General features: G+C 48.0%; 1 protein-coding gene across 2 annotated transcripts in view; it reads left to right on the top strand.

Annotated features, from left to right (window-relative positions):
- Positions 1 to 21,165, top strand: part of sptbn5 (spectrin, beta, non-erythrocytic 5) — a 321,773-nt gene that overhangs the window by 186,985 nt on the left and 113,623 nt on the right. For both annotated transcript variants that reach the window (XM_068039706.1, XM_068039705.1), the window contains exons 36-39: positions 2,504 to 2,695; positions 17,955 to 18,110; positions 18,839 to 19,030; positions 19,405 to 19,494. In XM_068039706.1, coding sequence (XP_067895807.1) covers positions 2,504 to 2,695; positions 17,955 to 18,110; positions 18,839 to 19,030; positions 19,405 to 19,494 — 630 coding nt within the window. The remainder of the gene's footprint in view (positions 1 to 2,503; positions 2,696 to 17,954; positions 18,111 to 18,838; positions 19,031 to 19,404; positions 19,495 to 21,165) is intronic.

Here is a 21,165-nt window from a genome sequence, read left to right as displayed (position 1 = left end):
TTTGACTCTCTCTCTGAGTGGGTCAGGTTGGGTTTGACTCTCTCTCAGGGTGGGTCAGGTTGGGTTTGACTCTCTCTCTGAGTGGGTCAGGTTGGGTTTGACTCTCTCTCTGAGTGGGTCGGGCTGTGTTTGACTCTCTCTCAGAGTGGGTCGGGCTGTGTTTGACTCTCTCTCCGGTTGGGTCGGGTTGGGTTTGACTCTCTCTCAGGGTGGGTCGGGCTGTGTTTGACTCTCTCTCAGGGTGGGTCGGGTTGGCTTTGACTCTCTCTCCGGTTGGGTCGGGTTGGGTTTGACTCTCTCTCAGGGTGGGTCGGGTTGGGTTTGACTCTCAGGGTGGTCGGTTTGGGTTTGACTCTCTCTCAGGGTGGGTCGGGTTGGGTTTGACTCTCTCTCAGGGTTGGTCGGTTTGGATTTGACTCTCAGGGTGGTCGGTTTGGGTTTGACTCTCTCTCGGGGTGGGTCGGGTTGGGTTTGACTCTCTCTCAGGGTGGTCGGTTTGGGTTTGACTCTCTCTCGGGGTGGGTCGGGTTGTGTTTGACTCTCTCTCCGGGTTGGTCGGTTTGGGTTTGACTCTCAGGGTGGTCGGTTTGCGTTTGACTCTCTCTCAGGGTGGGTCGGGTTGTGTTTGACTCTCTCTCAGGGTGGGTCCGGCTGTGTTTGACTCTCTCTCAGGGTGGGTCGGGCTGTGTTTGACTCTCTCTCCGGTTGGGTCGGGTTGGGTTTGACTCTCTCTCAGGTTGGGTCGGTTTGGGTTTGACTCTCTCTCAGGGTGGGTCCGGCTGTGTTTGACTCTCTCTCCGGTTGGGTCGGGTTGGGTTTGACTCTCTCTCAGGGTGGGTCAGGTTGGGTTTGACTCTCTCTCAGGGTGGGTCGGGCTGTGTTTGACTCTCTCTCAGGGTGGGTCAGGTTGGGTTTGACTCTCTCACAGGGTGGGTCGGGCTGTGTTGGCTCTCAGGGTGGGTCGGGTTGGGTTTGACTCTCTCTCCGGTTGGGTCGGGTTGGGTTTGACTCTCTCTCAGGTTGGGTCGGTTTGGGTTTGACTCTCTCTCAGGGTGGGTCGGGTTGTGTTTGACTCTCTCCCAGGGTGGGTCGGGCTGTGTTTGACTCTCTCTCGGGGTGGATCGGGTTGTGTTTGACTCTCTCTCCGGTTGGGTCGGGTTGGGTTTGACTCTCTCTCCGGTTGGGTCGGGTTGGGTTTGACTCTCTCTCCGGTTGGGTCGGTTTGCGTTTGACTCTCTCTCCGGTTGGGTTGGGTCGGGTTGGGTTTGGCTCTCTCTCCGGTTGGGTCGGGTTGAGTTTGACTCTCTCTCCGGTTGGGTTGGGTCGGTTTGGGTTTGACTCTCTCTCCGGTTGGGTCGGGCTGTGTTTGACTCTCTCTCTGGTTGGGTCGGGCTGGGTTTGGCTCTCTCTCCGGTTGGGTCGGGTTGAGTTTGACTCTCTCTCCGGTTGGGTTGGGTCGGTTTGGGTTTGACTCTCTCTCCGGTTGGGTCGGATTGTGTTTGACTCTCTCTCTGGTTGGGTCGGGTTTGGTTTGACACTCTCTCAGGGTTGGGTCGGATTGTGTTTGACTCTCTCTCCGGTTGGGTTGGGTCGGGTTGGGTTTGGCTCTCTCTCCGGTTGGGTCGGGTTGAGTTTGACTCTCTCTCCGGTTGGGTTGGGTCGGTTTGGGTTTGACTCTCTCTCCGGTTGGGTCGGATTGTGTTTGACTCTCTCTCTGGTTGGGTCGGGTTTGGTTTGACACTCTCTCAGGGTTGGGTCGGATTGTGTTTGACTCTCTCTCCGGTTGGGTCGGGCTGTGTTTGACTCTCTCTCCGGTTGGGTCGGGCTGGGTTTGACTCTCTCTCCGGTTGGGTCGGTTTGGGTTTGACTCTCTCTCCAGTTGGGTCGGGCTGTGTTTGACTCTCTCTCCGGTTGGGTCGGGCTGTGTTTGACTCTCTCTCCGGTTGGGTCGGTTTGGGTTTGACTCTCTCTCCGGTTGGGTCGGGTTGGGTTTGACTCTCTCTCCGGTTGGGTCGGTTTGGGTTTGACTCTCTCTCCGGTTGGGTCGGATTGTGTTTGACTCTCTCTCCGGTTGGGTCGGTTTGGGTTTGACTCTCTCTCCGGTTGGGTCGGATTGTGTTTGACTCTCTCTCCGGTTGGGTCGGATTGTGTTTGACTCTCTCTCCGGTTGGGTAAGCTGTCAGTTTTCTTAAAAACCCATTGGTTCACTAACATCCTTACCAGGCCTGTCCTATATGTGACTCCAGTCTCACACCAACATAGATGACAGTTAATAAACTGTTCTCTGAAATTGCCTAGCAGGCCTTGCAGTTGTATCAGCGCTTCAAGTGCCGCACCTGCTCAGAGCAACTAGGGATGGACAATAAATGCAGGCCTTTCCGGTAACGTTCACATCCCAACAACGAAGAAGAAAGAAGTATGCTTTTTTTAAAGTGGGTGATGAGGTGCCAAAATCTGAAGTGTTCCTGCACCAAATGGTGTGTGTTGTTTTGTTCTGTTTCAGGTGATGTCGCTGCAGGAACAGGCAGGCAAGCTGAAAGAAGAGGGTTTAAAACGGGACGATGCCAGCCGCATCCAGCAGAAGCTCAACACCATCCTGGAGAGGAGGAACCGCATTAAGGAGCTGTCCCAGAGCCGCAGGAGAGACCTGAGCACTGCCCGCCTGCTGGCCCGGTTCAACCAGGACCTGACTGAGGTACAGTACTCTCTCGCACATGGCTGTCCATCCAGGGGCCTCTCATCAGACTCTCGCCCATTGACGACAGCAGTTTATGTAGCTGTGGCTAAGTTGGTAGCACTCTTACCTCTGAGTCACAAGGTTTTGGGTTCAAGTCCCACTTCAAAGACTTGAGCTCAAAAATCAAGGCTGACGCTCCAGTGCAGTACTGCTGGGGTGCTGCAGTGTCAAAGCTGCTGTCTTTTGGATGAGGCGTTAAACTGACTGCTTGGGTGGATGAAAAAGATCTCATGGCACTATTTCGAAGAAGAGCAGGGGAGATTTCCCCAGTGTCCTGGCCAATGTTTATCCCCTAGTCGACATCACAAAAACAGATTATCTGATTGTTATCACATTGTTGTTTGTGGGAGCTTGCTGTGCACAAATTGACTGCTGTGTTTCCTGCATTACAACAGTGACAACACTTCAAAAGTAACTGTAAATACTTTCAGATGTTCGGTGGTTGTGAAAAGCGCTAGATAAATGGAAGTTTTTCTTTCTTTTTTACTTTTAAGATGTGATCAGACAGTCCAGAAATGTTAGACTGAGTGGACAGGCACAAAACTCTAGTCTGGTTGCGTGTTTTTTTATTCCGTCACCTGGTCAGGTCAGGCAATGTTTACGGAGCAGAACATTCGCCAATATGAGCAAATAAACTTGCATTTTTGCAGCACCATTCCTATCCTCAGGACATCCCAAAGCACTTTACAACCAGTTTATCCAGCTTCCCCTTAAATGCATCTACTCTGTTTGCCTCAACGACTCTCCGTGGTAGCAAATTCCACAACATAACTACCCTCTGGACAAAGACATTTCTCTCAAGTTATGACCCTTAGTCCCAGTCACACCCGCATTTGGAAACATTCTCTCTATGTTTACCCTATTGAACCCTTTCATAATCTTTAAAGACGTCTGTCAGGTCAGCCCCTCAGCCTTCTCTTTTCTAGAGAAAAGAGCCCCAGGCTGTTCAGTCTTTCCTGATAGATGTAACTTCTCAGTTGACGGAAGTTATCAATGAAACTTGTGCACCGTAGCAGATTATCTTCGATGCATGGCCTTGTCACAAGCCGGGACAGCTGATTGAGAGCAGATGTGGCTGCTGGATCAGGCAGTGACTTCTACTGAGCTCATTCTGGCAGCGAATGGCAGGAGACAGCAATACCTCCAGAATGAGATCATGGCTCAGAGCGGAACAAAGGATTACTGCAGGCTGTCTGAATGTTCCACACGGTGGCAGAACCCTGGGGGTTAAAAGGAAAGCATCTGTGAGAAGTTTCAAGGGGCACGCCGTGTGCCTCCCATTGGGTACACTTTCCCATTCGCAGATAGAAATCTCGTGCTGGTATCTCAATCCTGATGTGAAGTCGGTCCATGTTGTATGATTCAGCACAGACTGAGCACATACAGCCAACATCAGTTCACCGAGCTGAAATGAGAATGGATACAGGCAGTGCAAGTGGGGCACATGCTCCAAGCCAACAGAGTAACTCGGCATTTAAGGGAGACGGTCGGTGGAGGAGGAAGTTAGAATTGCTCTGGTTTTTGCATGTAGTGAACTCCTAGTGAGTGCATTTGCTGTGTTGTTACACTGGAGACTGATCTCCCCCACCGGCTCTGCATATCCTTAAAATCAGCAGCAATAAAGTGGAGGAAGTGTTTGCAGCATGAGGTTGCTTTGAGAGCAGCTTAGTGTGGGCTATGTGTGTTCATTGCCATGCTCTGAATGCTGCTCATCTACTTTGTGTTATAGCTTGGGGCAGACAATGCACACTCTGATTTATAGGCAGGGTGGGTTAAGGTGAAAATTTACTCAGCTTTCAACTTGTCTGATAGAAAGAACAGATGGCTTAATGGGAACAGCACAGCAGGGGTTTCCTGTTCCCGGTACAGCTTCAAACTTAATCCATTACCAGCCCAGTAAACGGAAGAACTAGCACTGAATGAGAGATGGCCTGGCCAATTGAACCAAAGCTCCTGCTGCTTGGTCCTGAGTGTACCAGGTCATAATCAGAGCAGCATGGTCTCAGCACACGGTGGTTTTCCCCTACCTTCACCCTGCACCCCAAAGCAACATTGCCAAAACATAAACTACACATGAATAGAACTGAGCAGTTACAAACACAGACCCAAGTCACCCCAACACTGAAACACAGACCCAACTCACTCCAACACTGAAACACAGACCCAAGTCACCCCAACACTGAAACACAGACCCAACTCACCCCAACACTGAAACACAGACCCAACTCACCCCAACGCTGAAACACAGACCCAACTCACCCCAACACTGAAACACAGACCCAACTCACCTCAACACTGAAACACAAACGCAACTCACCCCAACGCTGAAACACAGACCCAACTCACCCCAACGCTGAAACACAGACCCAACTCACCCCAACGCTGAAACACAGACCCAACTCACCCCAACACTGAAACACAGACCCAACTCACCCCAACACTGAAACACGGACCGAACTCGCCCCAACACTGAAACATAGATCCAACTCACCCCAACGCTGAAACACAGACCCAAGTCACCCCAACACTGAAACACAGACCCAACTCACCCCAACACTGAAACACAAATGCAACTCACCCCAACACTGAAACACAGACCCTACTCACCCCAACACTGAAACACAGACGGAACTCGCCCCAACACTGAAACACAGACCCAACTCACCCCAACACTGAAACACAGACCCAACTCACCCCAACACTGAAACACAAATGCAACTCACCCCAACACTGAAACACAGACCCAACTCACCCCAACACTGAAACACAGACCCAACTCACCCCAACACTGAAACACAAACGCAACTCACCCCAACACTGAAACACAGACGGAACTCGCCCCAACACTGAAACACAGACCCAACTCACCCCAACGCTGAAACACAGACCCAAGTCACCCCAACACTGAAACACAGACCCAACTCACCCCAACACTGAAACACAAATGCAACTCACCCCAACACTGAAACACAGACCCAACTCACCCCAACACTGAAACACAGACCCAACTCGCCCCAACACTGAAACACAGACCCAACTCGCCCCAACACTGAAACACAGACCCAACTCACCCCAACACTGAAACACAAACGCAACTCACCCCAACACTGAAACACAAATGCAACTCACCCCAACACTGAAACACAGACCCAACTCGCCCCAACACTGAAACACAGACCCAACTCACCCCAACACTGAAACACAAACGCAACTCACCCCAACACTGAAACACAGACCCAACTCACCCCAACACTGAAACACAGACCCAACTCACCCCAACACTGAAACACAGACCCAACTCGCCCCAACACAGAAACACAGACCCCACTCGCTCCAGCACAGAAACATAGGCCCCACTCTCTCCAGCACAGAAACACAGGCCCCACTCTCTCCAGCACAGAAACATAGGCCCCACTCTCTCCAGCACAGAAACACAGGCCCCACTCTCTCCAGCACAGAAACACAGGCCCCACTCTCTCCAGCACAGAAACCTAGACTCCATTCTGCCCATCACAGACAGATATACCTCGCTCACCCCAGCGTGGAAATCTATGGGGTGTCAAACCATCTGCCATCATGCCCTTGAACAGGAAATACCACATAGGAGATGCAAATGGGCAGTGCACAGCACTGAGCACCCCCAGCATCTCCACCCTGGGTCCACTTAAAAATCAACAGGGGAGAGTGGGTGTTGGAAGGGAAGACTATTTGTGTGAATTGTCTAAATGTGTAAGTTTGCATTTTTATGTGTGAGTATCTGTGTTTTTGGACCAATACGTGTATGAATTTGTGCTTTTATATTTGTGAGTTACTGTGGGTGTGCCTTTGTGCGATATTGTGAGTTACTGTGGGAGCATATGAGTTAGTGAAAATTGTTGTAAGTGCGATTTACTGTTTGTATGTTGTGTAAGTTACTGTGAGTGTGCATTTGAGAGGGTGAGTAACTAGTATGTGTACGAATTACTGTGAATATGTGTTTCTGTATCAGTTATGTGTGTTTAAATTAGTGTGTGTGTGTGCTTGTGAGTTATCCTGTGTATGAGTTACTAAGTGTTTGTGAGTGTGAGTTACTGCAACTTTGAGTTGCTCTGAGTGTGTATTTTTCTGTTAATATTACAAGAGTGTGGTCTGCATTAAATATGAGCATGAGTTTGGTAGTGCTGGTCACTGCTGTAAGTGGTTGGAGCATCTTGTGCTCAGCAGTGTGTCTACACTACCCGATACCTGTTTCTATGATGGTGTAACTGGGACTGTAACAACAGAACTCTCATGACTTGAATTGTTTCTCAAACAAGTGCTTCTCTCACCTATCTGAAGGCTAAAGCAGACAGGAATGATTGAGCTGGTTTATTTACAGGCAACAAGTGAAATTACAGTTTCAATCAAACCTCCTCGTGATCAAGTAAAATAATAATAAATACCCCACAGTGTCCCTTTAGTGAACTCACTAACCATTTCCTGTTGGCCCTTCTGATCTGATTGGTCATGGAGTTTTGTTGAGAGACTGAGCCCGTGCTAGGCCAGGCTTCCTCCCTACATCTAGCTGGCTGGCTGACTGTCTGTCTTTCTGTGCTGTCGTTCTTTGTGTCTGGGCAGTGGGAGGCCTGTCCCTCTCATTCCATCCCTGAATTCATGATGGACCAGCAGCCCTGTTAATAAAACCAGCACGCTCTCTCCTGCATCCTTGGTACCTGGGTTTAAAGAAAATATTGCCTACTTTTTGCAAAATGGAAACTGTGGTGGTGACCGATTGTTTTTTGAACTGAAGGAAGGTATACAGTGGGGTTCCCCAGGGGTCGATACTAGGACCACTGCTTTAGTTGAACTATATTAATGACCTAGACTTGGGCGTATAGGGCACAATTTCAAAATTTGCATCTGTCACAAAACTTGGAAGTATTGTGAACTGTGAGGAAGATAATGATAAACTTCAAGAGAACTTAGATAGGCTGGTGGAATGGGCGGACAAGTGGCAGATGCAGTTTAATGCAGAGAAGTATGAAGTGATACATTTTGATAGAAAGAATAAGGAGAGGCAATATAAATTAAAGGGTGAATTCGAAAGAGGGTACAGGAGCAGAGGGACCTGAGGGTATATGTGCACAAATCATTGAAGTTGGCAGGGCAGGTTGAGAACTTGGTTAAAAAGACATGTGGGTTCCTGGGCTTTATAAACTGAAGCATAGAGTACAAAGCAAGGAGGTTTATGGTGAACCTTTATGAAACATTGGTTTGGCTTAACTGGAGTATTGTGTCCAATTTTGGGCACCACACTTTTGGAAGGATGTGAAGGCATTAGAGGATGTGCAGAAAAGATTTACAAAAAAGATTCCAGGGAGGAGGTTATGAGGATAGATTGGAGAAGCTGGGGCTGTTCTCCTTGAGAAGAGAAGGTTGAGAGAAGATTTGATAGAGGTGTTCAAAATCATGAGGTGTCTGGACAATGTGGATAGAGAGAAACTGTTACCATTGGCAGAGGGGTCAAGAACCAGAGGACACCGATTTAATGTGATTGGCAAAAGAATCAATGGCAAGTGGTTAGGATCGGGATTGCTTTGCCTGAGAGTGTGGTGGAGGCAGATTCAATTGTGGCTTTCAAGAGGGAATTGGATAAGCAAATGAAGAGAAAAAATTTGCAGGGCTATGGGGAAAGAGCAGGGGAGTGGGACTAGCTAAATTACCCTTGGAGAGGGTTGGCACGGACATGACAGGCTGAATGGCCTCCTTCTGTGCTGTAACCATTCTAGAGTCTATGAAATGAACAAGGGCTTGGGATGGTGATTCAACCTCACTTTCATTATCAGTTTCAATAGACAGTGTGTTGCCACATTCTGCAAACTGGCTCATCCATCTTGAATATACATCTTCAATGCCTGTAGTTTTATTTTAAACCTGTACAAATTCACTTCATTCAAAAACAATAGCACTCGAGCATTACTCATATTCAAGTTCTTTTTGTGCAAAAAATGATTAAGAGTAACATGTCAGGTAGGCCACAAAATTTGGCTCCGTAACGCCTGTAGTTTCAGTGCCACAGGTGCCATTTTGGTCCTTAAATGGCATCTGGACTGCACGCACACACTTCTAGTGTATCCCACACCAGACGCCATTTCATATCGGTCAGTAGCACCTCGATGGTGCAGCTAACATCCTCTCTTAACCTTGCATGGCTGAACATATGGTCAGCAGTAGGCAAGACTCCCTACCAACACTACTTAAAGGAATCATCAACACTCTCAGGTTAGTTGCCGATTAACTTTCCGCAGGTTCTGTCTGAGCTTGGAGAAGTGTCTGGTAGTTTCTAGAGTTGGTTAAAGTTGGTGAAGTTGACAGGGAGTGGTCCTGCACTGGGTAAAGGCCTTGGTTCGGTCTTCAACGGTTCTGGTCAGAACCCTCTCTCCCAGTCATGGATGCTATAGTTACCATCACTCTTGGCCTGCAGCATGAGGGGGAGATGGAGCAGAGGCAGTACAGAACAGGCCAAGCTGCTCGCAGAGGGAGGAGGAGGAGGTGGTCTCTAGGAGCATTTCTCTTACCTCAACCTCAGCCAGGAACAGTGTGTGCGCCGACTCTGTTTTACAAAGGAGGTGCTCGGGAAAATCTGCCACTTCTTGCACACAAACCTGCAACCTCAGAGCAGGGTGAGAATGGCGCTGTCAGTGGCTGTGAAGGTGACCTTGGCTCCGAATTTCTTTGCATCAGATCCTTCCAGGCTGGAGCAGTCAATATCTGTAATGTCTCCCAGTTTGTCGTCCACTGCTGCATAAGGGTAAACTCATGCACAAGGGACTTACACACTTAATGCCAGGAGAGGAGAGTTCATTGTCTTCTGTCTGACCGGAGAGAAACAGGCAGTGTGTGTACATGGCTTTGCCAAGATAGCAGGCTTCCCATGGTGCAGAGTGCCATTGACTGCACACACATGGCTTTGCAGATGCCGCATCGAAATGCTGAGATGTGCCACAACTACAAATGGTTCCACTCGCTGAATGTGTCGCTGGTATATGGTCATACTCCATACATTGTGCAAGTGAATGCCCATTATCCTGACAGTAGGCATGAGTCATTTATTCTGCACCATCTGCTGCTTCCTTATTATTTGAGAAACCACGTCAAACCAGAGGGTGGGCTGCTGGGCGACAAGGGCTATCCATTTAACACCTGACTCGTGACTCCCCTCTACAACCTGACTACATGTGGCTATAATGAGAGGCATGCTGCCACACAAAACATCATAGAAACAGACCCTTGGGGTGTTCAAGCAATGGTTCCACTGCCTGAACCGTTCAGGAGGAGCACTGCAGTATCCACCAGAGTGTGTCCCCTGATTCATCGTGGTCTGCTGTGTCTTGCATAGCCTTGTAATCGTGAGGGCACAGCCGTTGTCACCAGGGATATGGTGAGCAGCTGAGGAGCAGGAGGAAGAGGAGGGGAGGAGCAGGAACAAAGAGAGGAGGTAACCAACACATTCCCATTCCGGCTCGACTGTCAGTGTTCGCCTCATTCAACTATGAGTACAATCCGAAACCCCCATTCAGTCCCATAGCTTACCATCCCTCTGTCATTGACCAACACAGTGTCTGCTTGGCCACAAAGCTGAAATAAAATCCACCACAAATCAACCATTCCAAACCAACTTTATCCAGAAAACTATACATTCTATAGAAGAGTCAATTATTCATCCTTGTGCCCTGCCTTGGCGCCTGGGCCGGATTTTATTCCGGTGACTGGGGTCCAGGCGGTGGGCCGGAAGATGAGAGGAGACCCAGCCTTGGATCTCTGTCGGACCCCCTGTTGCTACCACACAGCGGGCAGCTGATTAACTGCCTGCCGGCGAGGACGATGTCGCTTTAAGGGACGAGCTCCCATCTCCAAGAGCTCCGGCCAATCGGAAGCAGTGGCGACTGACGATACTGCAGGAGACCCTGCAGTCCCGAGGACATCAGAGAGCCCGAGAGAGGTGAGTGGGCTCAGGGTCGCCGGGGCCATTTAGGCAGCCCCCGGCAACGGGATGGGAGGGGGTCTTCCCAGGGGAAATTGGCCTGGGGCAGGAAGGTCATCCTTGGCCTTCCCCACCTCAGGCAACATGGCAGGGAACGACACCCCCTACCATCCCCCGTCTCCATGCCTGTCTCCAAAAGCAGAATAAAGTCCTGCCTGCCTCCTGTCTGGCAGGTGCCTTTGCCTGGCCCAGTGCTCCTACACAGTGCTATCCAATGGCTGCAGCATGGCTGGTGGAAGGCTGCTGACTTTCAGTGGGGGAGACTGCAGACGGCCTTGCATGATGACCTTGAGCAGCTCTGGGCCTAGAAGACCCAACCTCGGCATGGGCAACTACAGTCTGGAGGGAGGAGGAACATTGTCATCCTGAGAGAGGGCAGCAGGTTTGTGTTCCATGGAGCCACTGTCACTCCCTGGAGTGGTGCCTCAGCAATCCTAGTAAGCTGTTGAAGCACAGATTGCAGGACTGCTGTGACACCCTGAGAGCACCTTTCAGCACAGATATCCACAGCCATGATGACAGCAGTCTGACCCTCCATGGCAGCAAGCAGAGCTTGCATGGCAATGAGCTGAGATTTCATGGCTTCAGTCTGAACTTCCACTGTATCACTCAGATGTTGGGTGTCTCCTGCTTGTGCTGCAATTGAAGTTGCAATATTGGCCATCAGATACTGCATCAGGGTCAGGTTAGTAAATGCTATCATGGTGTTGGCCGCCACTCCCACGCTGGAAAGGATGGGCTCCAGGTTCTGTACAAAGCCCTGTTCTAAGTTGGTACTGACTCCTCCATGCTCCTTGACCGTGACATTCCTGTGTGCATGGCATTCGCTGCCTTCTGTATGCTGTCCTATCAAAGTCCTCATCTGAGTCTCCTGTACCAGACCTCATGTGCAACCTCCTATCCGGGGAGCTGGCACCTGTGCTTCCCTTTCTCCCCCTTACTGGCTGCAGGCCAATTGTGCCCAGTGACTCACCATGTGCAATTCCTGCCTCTATGCTACCCTGTAAAGTTTGCACAGTACCAGTATCTGGTTGCGAGTGTGAGAATGGAATGAAGGTGTTTCTTAATCATCAGTGTCCCGTTCGCTTGGCATTCATGCTTCCACACCAGACAGTAGTTCTTGGGTACCTGAAAGGAGAAAGACACAAGGGGAGGGTTGCAGTGAGGGAATTGGGGGGGAAAGTGAGAGGTTACACCATCTGTAGCTTGTATATCAGGAGAAATTGCAAGATGAGGGGAAAGTGTGTTGTGAGAAGGTGGATTAAGTAGGAACATACCATCATCTTCTGTGCTTTCAGCACCACAGGCCACGGTCTCAGTCATAGCTGCAGCAAAGATTGCCCTGCCCTCATGATGGCGAGGTTATGCATCCGCGCTTGTCCTCCACCGGTTAGGTGCTGCTCTCTCTGGTTATGTGCCATTTTGTCCTGCAAGAGAGAGGGCAGTGTGTCAGTGAGTGTGGTACAATGTGTTTGGGTGATGTGCCTGTCATAGTTGAATAGTTGGCAGCGTGTGCAAGCTGTGAGATGTAGGTGTGAGGTTTGCAGCAATACTAAGTGTGTAAGAGTGAGATGAGGCTATGAATGTGAGGTCAGAGTCGTGCTTGATGGAGAATGTTGATAGGTGAGTGAAGGGGGGGATGGTGAATGGAGCAGTGTGAGAGGCTAATGGTTCATTTGTAAGGATATGGCATTTGATGATGCATTCGCTGACCTTGACTACTCGTGTGAAGTCATTGAACTTCTTCCTGCACTACATCCAGGTTCTTGGAACTAGACTGCTGGCATTGATAGTGATGGCTGTCTGCTCCCACTGCCTTCTCAGTGACTGTCTGGAGAACCTCTTGGGAAGGGGACCCTCCTCCTCGTATCCACCTCCTGCACCAAGGCCTCCAGTGCTGCATCAGAGAACCTTGGAACACACTCTCTGCCCTGTCACACCAGTTACCTACTCCCTGCTCAGAATGTCTTCTGCAACCAGTTCCAGAACTTGTTGCGACCAGAATGTACCTCCCCTTTGAGAGGTGCAGGTTAGCTTTCAGTCGTGCAAGCTAACTTCACATGAACTTGGTGCCCACCCCCCCCCACCACAACAAATCAGCAGCGCATTTAGAAATGGGCGACAACAAATGGACTTGGGTTAATCGCACGACATAATTCCCTTGTCTGTTATTGGACATTATCCATTTTTTCCCCAGTTTTGTTTGATTTACTGTGAATATGTGTTGGTGTATAGTAGTGGGGTAAATGGCACGGGGCAGGGGTATAAAGTGCGGTATTATAGTTGGGTAACTGGCACTGGGCAGGGAAGGTGTATAAAGTGGGGTATTACAGACAGGTAAATGACACTGGACGGAGAAGGGGTATAAAGTTGGGTATTATAGACAGGTAAATGGCACTGGGCGGGGAAGGGGTATAAAGTTGGGTATTATAGACAGGTAAATGGCACTGAACGAAGAAGGGGTATAAAGTGGGTATTATAGACAGGTAAATGGCACTGGACGGAGAAGGGGTATAAAGTGGGTATTATAGACAGGTAAATGGCACTGGATGGAGAAGGGGTATAAAGTGGGTATTATAGACAGGTAAATGATACTGGATGGAGAAGGGGTATAAAGTGGGTATTATAGACAGGTAAATGACACTGGATAGAGAAGGGGTATAAAGTGGGTATTATAGACAGGTAAATGATACTGGATGGAGAAGGGGTATAAAGTGGGTATTATAGACAGGTAAATGATACTGGATGGAGAAGGGGTATAAAGTGGGTATTATAGACAGGTAAATGGCACTGGATGGAGAAGGGGTATAAAGTGGGTATTATAGACAGGTAAATGATACTGGATGGAGAAGGGGTATAAAGTGGGGTATTATAGACAGGTAAATGGCACTGGATGGAGAAGGGGTATAAAGTGGGTATTATAGACAGGTAAATGGCACTGGATGGAGAAGGGGTATAAAGTGGGGTATTATAGACAGGTAAATGATACTGGATGGAGAAGGGGTATAAAGTGGGTATTATAGACAGGTAAATGATACTGGATGGAGAAGGGGTATAAAGTGGGTATTATAGACAGGTAAATGATACTGGATGGAGAAGGGGTATAAAGTGGGGTATTATAGACAGGTAAATGACACTGGATAGAGAAGGGGTATAAAGTGGGGTATTATAGACAGGTAAATGGCACTGGGCAGGGAAGGGGTATAAAGTGGGTATTTTAGACAGGTAAATGGCACTGGGTGGTGAAGGGGTATAAAGTGGGTATTATAGACAGGTAAATGGCACTGGACGGAGAAGGGGTATAAAGTGGGTATTATAGACAGGTAAATGGCACTGGGCGGGGAAGGGGTATAAAGTGGGTATTATATTCGGGTAAATGTCACTGAGCGGGGAGGGGGTATAAAGTAGGTATTATAGTCGGGTAAATGGCACTGGGCAGGGAAGGGGTATAAAGTGGGTATTATAATCGGGTAAATGGCACGGGACGGGGAAGGGGTATAAAGTGGGTATTTTAGTCAGATAAATGGCACTGAGCGGGGAAGGGGTATAAAGTGGGTATTATAGTCAGATAAATGGCACTGAGCGGGGAAGGGGTATAAAGTGGGTATTATAGTCAGATAAATGGCACTGGACAGAGAAGGGGTATAAAGTGGAGTATTAGAGTTGGGTAATTGGCACTGGGCGATGAAAGGGTATAAAGTGGGTATTATAGTCAGGTAAATGTCACTGAGCGGGGAAGGGGCATAAAGTGGGGTATTATAGTCGGGTAAATGATGTGGGGCAGGGGTATAAAGTGGGTGTTATAGTTGGTTAAATGTCGTGGGGCAGGGGTATAAAGTGGGGTATTAGAGTCCGATAAATGGCACTGGGCGGGGAAGGGGTATAAAGTGGGGTATAGTGGTAGAGTAAATGCAACTGGGTGGGCAGTGTCTGTTCTTTCACTGTAATAACCCCACATGTGATGTTGTGTTGTTGAACAAATTCGCAATGCAGCATTATAAACAGATCCACACGCACACACACTGAGCAACAGTCTGAACTTTGCTTGGCTCCATATGAACAAAGTAATGTCTCAGTGCCTGCTGTTCCGGAAAGCAGGCAGCATTAGTTTCAGTAGCAGGGTGCTTAGCTCTGATCCCCGTAATGGCTCAGGGAAACTTTTTCCATTCTCTAACAGCATCGGCACAGCTTTCAGTCACAAACAAAAATGTAGACCGTGTCTCCGTTTGCACAGGTCTGGATCCAGCACTCAGTGTTTCCATGAGAACAGGGATCAGGTGCTCAGCACTTATAAGTGATGTCAGCTTGGCACAGTTAGCGGCACTCTCGCCTCTGAATGAGAAGGTCGAGGGTTAAAGCTTCATTCATAGGACGGAGCACACAGTCTGGGCTGACACTCTCCACCAGGTACCGACGAGGTATTTAACTCCCTGTTCTGGGGGCGTGCTTTGCGTAAAAGATTGCACCGTCCTGTTTGGAGATCAATGAGTTCTCCAGGTGTCCTGTGCAGTATTCATCCCTCAATCAACACCACCACAAACAGATTAACTGAACATTAATCACTGGCTGAGTGTGGGACTTTGCTGAGTACAAAGTTGGCTGTTATGCTTGCTGACTGAAAAGCAGTGACTACTGTTCACAAGTAGCTGTGAACATTTTGAGAGATCCTAAGGATTTCCAGTCCTCACTGGATACAGGTGATGCCAGAAGATTGGAGGACTGTGAACGTTGTACCTCTGTTTCAAAAGGGAGTGAGGGATAGAACGAATAATTACAGGCCAGTCAGTCTAACCTCAGTAGTGGGCAAATTATTGGAATCTATTCTGAGAGACAGGATAAACTGTCAGTTAGAAAGGCACAGGTTAATCAAGGATAGTCAGCATGGTTTTGATAAAGGAAGATCTTGTCTGACCAATTTGATCGAATTTTTTGAAGAGGTAACAAGGAAGATAATGCCCACAGATCCCTGGAGGTAGCAGGACAGGTCGATCAGGTGGTTAAGAAGGCATATGGAATCCTTTCCTTTATTAGCTGAGGTATAGAATACAAGAGCAGGGAGGTTATGCTGGAACTGTATAAATCATTAGTTAGGCCACAACTTGAGTACTGTATGCAGTTCTGGTCACCTCATTACAGAAAGGATGTAATTGTACTAGAGAGGGTACAGAGGAGATTTACGAGGATGTTGCTGGGACTGGGAAAATGTAGCTATGAGGAAAGTTTGGATAGGCTGGGGTTGTCCTCCTTGGGATAGAGAAGGCTGAGGGGAGATTTGATTGAGATGTACAAAATTGTGAGGGGCCTGGATAGAGTGGAGGTGAAGGGTCTATTCACCTTAGCAGAGCGGTCAGTGACTAGGGGGCATAGATTTAAAGTGATTGGTAGAAAGATTAGAGGGGAGATAAGGAAATGTTTTTTCACCCAGAGGGTGGTGAGGGTCTGGAACTCACTACCTGAAAGGGTGGTTGAGGCAGAGACCCTCAACTCATTCAACAGAAGTCTGGATATGCACCTCAAGTGCCGTAATCTGCAGGGCTACGGACCAAATGCTGGAAGGTGGGATTAGAATGGGTGGAACTTTATCGGCTGGCACAGACACGATGGGCCAAGTGGCCTCTTTCTGTGCGGTAAACTTTTTATGATTCTATGATTGACAAACAATCTTCTGTTATTTCTCTCTCTGTTTTATCACTGCTACTGTGGTTAGTGTTACTCCAAAGCTCCCCCTCCTGTTGCTCCTGCACCCTCACTGTGTTGTATTCCCTTCTACTTTATCCTGCTGTTAAACAGTATCATCACAAGAAACAGAGGTGGAGCAAAACGGGCTGAGGAACAACAAATGGTGCCCCGGCCTGAGTTCCAGCCTTTCAGCCTATGGCCAGGGGATTCCAGTGATCTCATTGCACAATTACTTTTGGTTATTGAGAGACTCGGCTGAAGTGCGGAGTACAACAGTGCAGGATATCATCGAGCTTGGGAAGAGTGGGAAGGAAGGCGACATAAATCAGGAATTAGTGATTCTGTAAAACCGAGCTTGGTTTACAAAAATCTGCATGTTGTAGGGGGAGGGAAATGTGAGGGACATGCTGAGGTTTACCCCAGGGAGCAGGCCCAGCAGGGATAAATCCTCAGCAGCCCTCACATTGTATTGCCAGCAGTGCACTGAATTCCATCAGAAAGAAAGGACTTCCATTTACATAGCGCCTTTCACAACCCCAAGACCTCCCAAAGCACTTCACAACCAACGGAATACTTCTATACCTCATGTAGGAAATGCAGCAGCCAGGACACTGGCAGAATGCCCCGACTCTTCCTAAAATAATGCCATGGGATGTTCTACATCCACCTGCCTCAGCCTATCTGCGACTGTGGCCCTCATCTGTGCCTTTATCATCTCCAAACTTGACTATTCTGATGCTCTCCCACCTGCCCTCCCAGTCTCCATCCTGCACAAACTTCAGTTCATCCTAATTCGCATTAAATCCATTCACCCATCGCCTGCATTAGCACCAGGTCCAGCAATGCCTCAATTTTAAAATTTTCATCTTTGTTTTCAAATCCCTCCACGGCCTAGCCCCTTCCTTTCTCTGTAACCTCCTCCATCCCGACAATCCTCCAAGATATTTGCTCACCTCTAATTCTGGCCTCTTGACCATTCCTGATTTTAATCACTCTACCATTGGTGGCCGTGCCTTCAGCAGCCTGGGCCTCAAGCTCTGGAATTCCCTCCCTAAACCTCTCCACCTCACTCTCCTCCTTCAGGAGGTTTCTTAATACCGACATCTTTGACCAAGCTTTTAGTCACCTGTCCTAAAACCTCCTTTTTTTCTCAGCATCCATTTTTTCCTGATTACACTGTTGTGAAGCTCCTTGGGTCATTTTCTACAGTAAAGGCGCTGTATTAATGCAGGTTGTTGTGGTAATTTCGATGAGTTGTATTTGAAGGCAAGAGGCCAAGTCCTCAAGATGAGCACCAGGTAGAGAAAAGGGCAGTTCAGAAGTAAAGCTATTGGTGCTTGAATCTAACTTGATGACCGCATTCAAAAAAAGTGCTGGATAATTACTGGAAGAATGTAAAAAGGAAGAAGGACAAAGCAGGAAGGGAGGAGTGTGCAAAATCAGCCCAGATCGCCCCAGTATACGTGTGATAAGGGCCAGATGGCCTCCTGCTGCTGCTGCCTACCATTTCAGTCTGCGTTCTGTTCCACTTTCTAGGAAGAGAGCTGGATCAGCGAGAGGATGCAGAAGTTAAAGGACAATTCCTGTGCGGACACCAGTGACCTGCAAGGCAAGCTGAAGCTGTTGCAGAAACACCAGGCTTTTGAGGCTGAGATCCTGGCCCATCACGCCATTATTACAAGTGTTACTGGGGTAAGGATTACCTTGCTTTATCTGCGAGACACTGTTTATCCTCACAAATCTTGAATTCAATTGCACATAGGCGCTTCCTGCTCCTATCCAGCATCTTGCTGAGATATCCTGTTTTTCTGCCCCTCTTTGGTCTGGACTAGCAGTCACCCATTAGCTTAGTTCATCAATCTTTTACAGACAATAACAATTACTGATGTGGCTTCCAAGTTTCAGTTACTCATTAATCACGAGCACTTCCCTGAGACCACCAAGCTGTTTGGACAGAGAGATCTGTTCAAACATGCAGTTTACATTTTAGAATTATTCAAACTACTGGATTTCTAAAATACTTGAGCTACTGTACCTTAAAATTTACTCGGATTACCACATTATCAAAGACAGGACCCTATCCTTACAACAGTGCATCAGCAAACGAATCAGTGAAACAATTATTAGTAAATTAATCATGATAATCTTATAGTTCTCCCTGCAGCCCCAGCCAAATGTATCACATCGCTGTTTGTGGGAGCTTGTGTGCAAACTGACTGTCCCATTTCCGACGTTACAACACTTCAAAAGTACATAACTGCTGTAAAGCACTTTGTGACTTTCACAATTAAATGCAAGTCTTTTTTTGGGCCTGTTACTCTCTTGACACAGTACTTCCTGTGCATTATGTCACTCCTGTATAGTTCTGTTGCTTTGAGGATGTCCACCTCACTGTGCCCCTTGAATTTACACCAATACAGACAGGTGAGCAGCTGCTGTCTGGACACCACCCCAAATCCACCGAGATCCGTCGAGGTATGAGGATGCTGCTGGAACACTGGGAGGAGCTGAAAATAGCTGTGGCTGCACGCGGCAAAATGTTGGAGGACAACCGGGATTTCCTAGAATTCCTGCAGAAAGTTGAACAGGTTGAGGCATGGATCAGAGAAAAGGTAGGAGTGGTGGGAGAGGATTCTCTGTACAATGTCATGACATTTGGTGGCCTTTACAAGTTTACTGAGCTTCAGATCTATCCAGTTTATCCCAATGGGATTTTCAGGCGGAGCTGGGGACCAGTTACATGGGACCCCGGTCTTTTTTGCTCACAAATCTGTTGTGTGGCACAGAAAATGTCCAAGTAGTGACCAGCCCACTCCTGCTCCAGTTCCTAGGGAAGGGAGGGGGATGGGCTTCAGTTTAACCTGTTACCAATGGATGGAATCAGTTGTCTGTTACTATAGAAAATACATTTCACTCACTGACCTAGGACTGTAATTCCTAACTCTGCGTTTGTTGTTCCATCCCATTTTATTCTTCACACAAACAGGAGGTGATGATCAATGTGGGCGATGTTGGCAAGGACTATGAACACTGCTTACAACTGCAGAAAAAACTCAGCAAGTTCCGAGGAGCAGGGGTAAGTACTGGCCTTTGAGCATTTTGGTATGTCAGCTATGTTAACTAAACCTCTATCCATTCACTTTCAGACTGAGCATTATCAACCAGTATTCCTTTCACACCTTCAGGCAGAGTTGTGCTCAACAGGATGAGGGAAATTAAGGGTCTGATGAAGGGTCACTGACCTGAAATGTTAACGTAGAAACATAGAAAATAGGAGCAGGAGTAGGCCATTCGGCCCTTCGAACCTACTGCATCATTCAATACGATCATGGCTGATCATCCAAACTCAGTACCCTGTTCCCGCTTTCTCCCCGTATCCCTTGATCCCTTTGACCCAAAAAACTATATCTGACTCTTTCTTGAATATCATTTAATGATTTGGCCTCAACTGCTTTCAGTGGTAGAGAATTCCACAGGTTCACCACTCTCTGGGTGAAGAAATCCCTCCTCATCTCAGTCCTAAATGGCTTACCCCTTATCCTTAGACTGTGACCCCTGGTCCTGGACTCCCCCACCATTGGGAACATCCTTCCTGCATCTGGTCTGTCCAGTCCTGTTAGAATTTTGTAGGTTTCTATGAGATCCTCTCTCATTCTTTTAAACTCTAGCAAATACAAGCCTAATCGACCCAATCTCTCTTCATACGTCAGTCCTGTCATCCCAGGAATCAATCTGATGAACCTTCGCTGCACTCCCTCCATAACAAGAACATCTTTCCTCAGATAAGGAGACTAAAACTGCACACAATACTGCAGATGTGGTCTCACCAAGGCCTTGTATAATTGTAGCAAGACATCCCTGCTGCTGTGCTCAAATCCTCTCGCTATGAAGGCCAACATACCATTTGCTTTCTTAACTGCCTGCTGCACCTGCATGCTTACTTTCAGCGACTGGTGCACAAGGACACCCAGGTCTCGCTGCACCTCCCTCTTTCCCAATCTATTACTATTCAGATCATCTGCCTTTCTGTTTTTACCACCAAAGTTGATAACCTCACATTTATCCACCTTATACTGCATCTGCTATGTATTTGCCCACTCACTCAACTGTCCAAATCACACTGGAGCTTCTCTGCAGCCTCCTCGCAGCTCACACTCCCATCCAGCTTTGTGTCATCTGCAAACCTGGATATATTACATTTAATTCCCTCATCTATATCATTAATATATATTATGAATAGCTGGGGTCCTAGCACTGATCCCTGCGGTACCCCACTAGACACTGCCCGCCACTCGGAAAAAGACCCGTTTATTCCTACTCTTTGTTTCCTGTCTGCAAACCAGTTCTCTATCCATGTCAGTACCTTACCCCCAATCCCATGTGCTTTAATTTTGCACGCTAACCGCGTTTGTGGCACCTTATCGAAAGCCTTCTGAAAGTCCAAATACACCAAATCCACTGGTTCTCCCTTATCTATTCTACTAGTTACATCCTCAAAAAATTCCCGTAGATTTGTCAAGCATGATTTCCCTTTCGTAAACCCATGCTGACTCTGTCCGATCCTGTCTAGCCTGCCATGTACAGGTACCTTCAATGTTGATAGGTGACTGTAGCAGATAGAAAACCTTAATTTCCCTCAGACACCAACAAGAAATGCTGGAAGTACTCAGCAGGTCTGGCAGCATCCGTGGAGAGAGAAACAGTTAACATTTCAGGTTAATAACCCTTGGGTTCTGATTATTTCAGG

This window comes from Heterodontus francisci, chromosome 9 (assembly GCF_036365525.1).
Source record: "Heterodontus francisci isolate sHetFra1 chromosome 9, sHetFra1.hap1, whole genome shotgun sequence".
Taxonomy (NCBI): domain Eukaryota; kingdom Metazoa; phylum Chordata; class Chondrichthyes; order Heterodontiformes; family Heterodontidae; genus Heterodontus; species Heterodontus francisci.
This window is presented reverse-complemented; position numbering and strand designations above follow the sequence as displayed.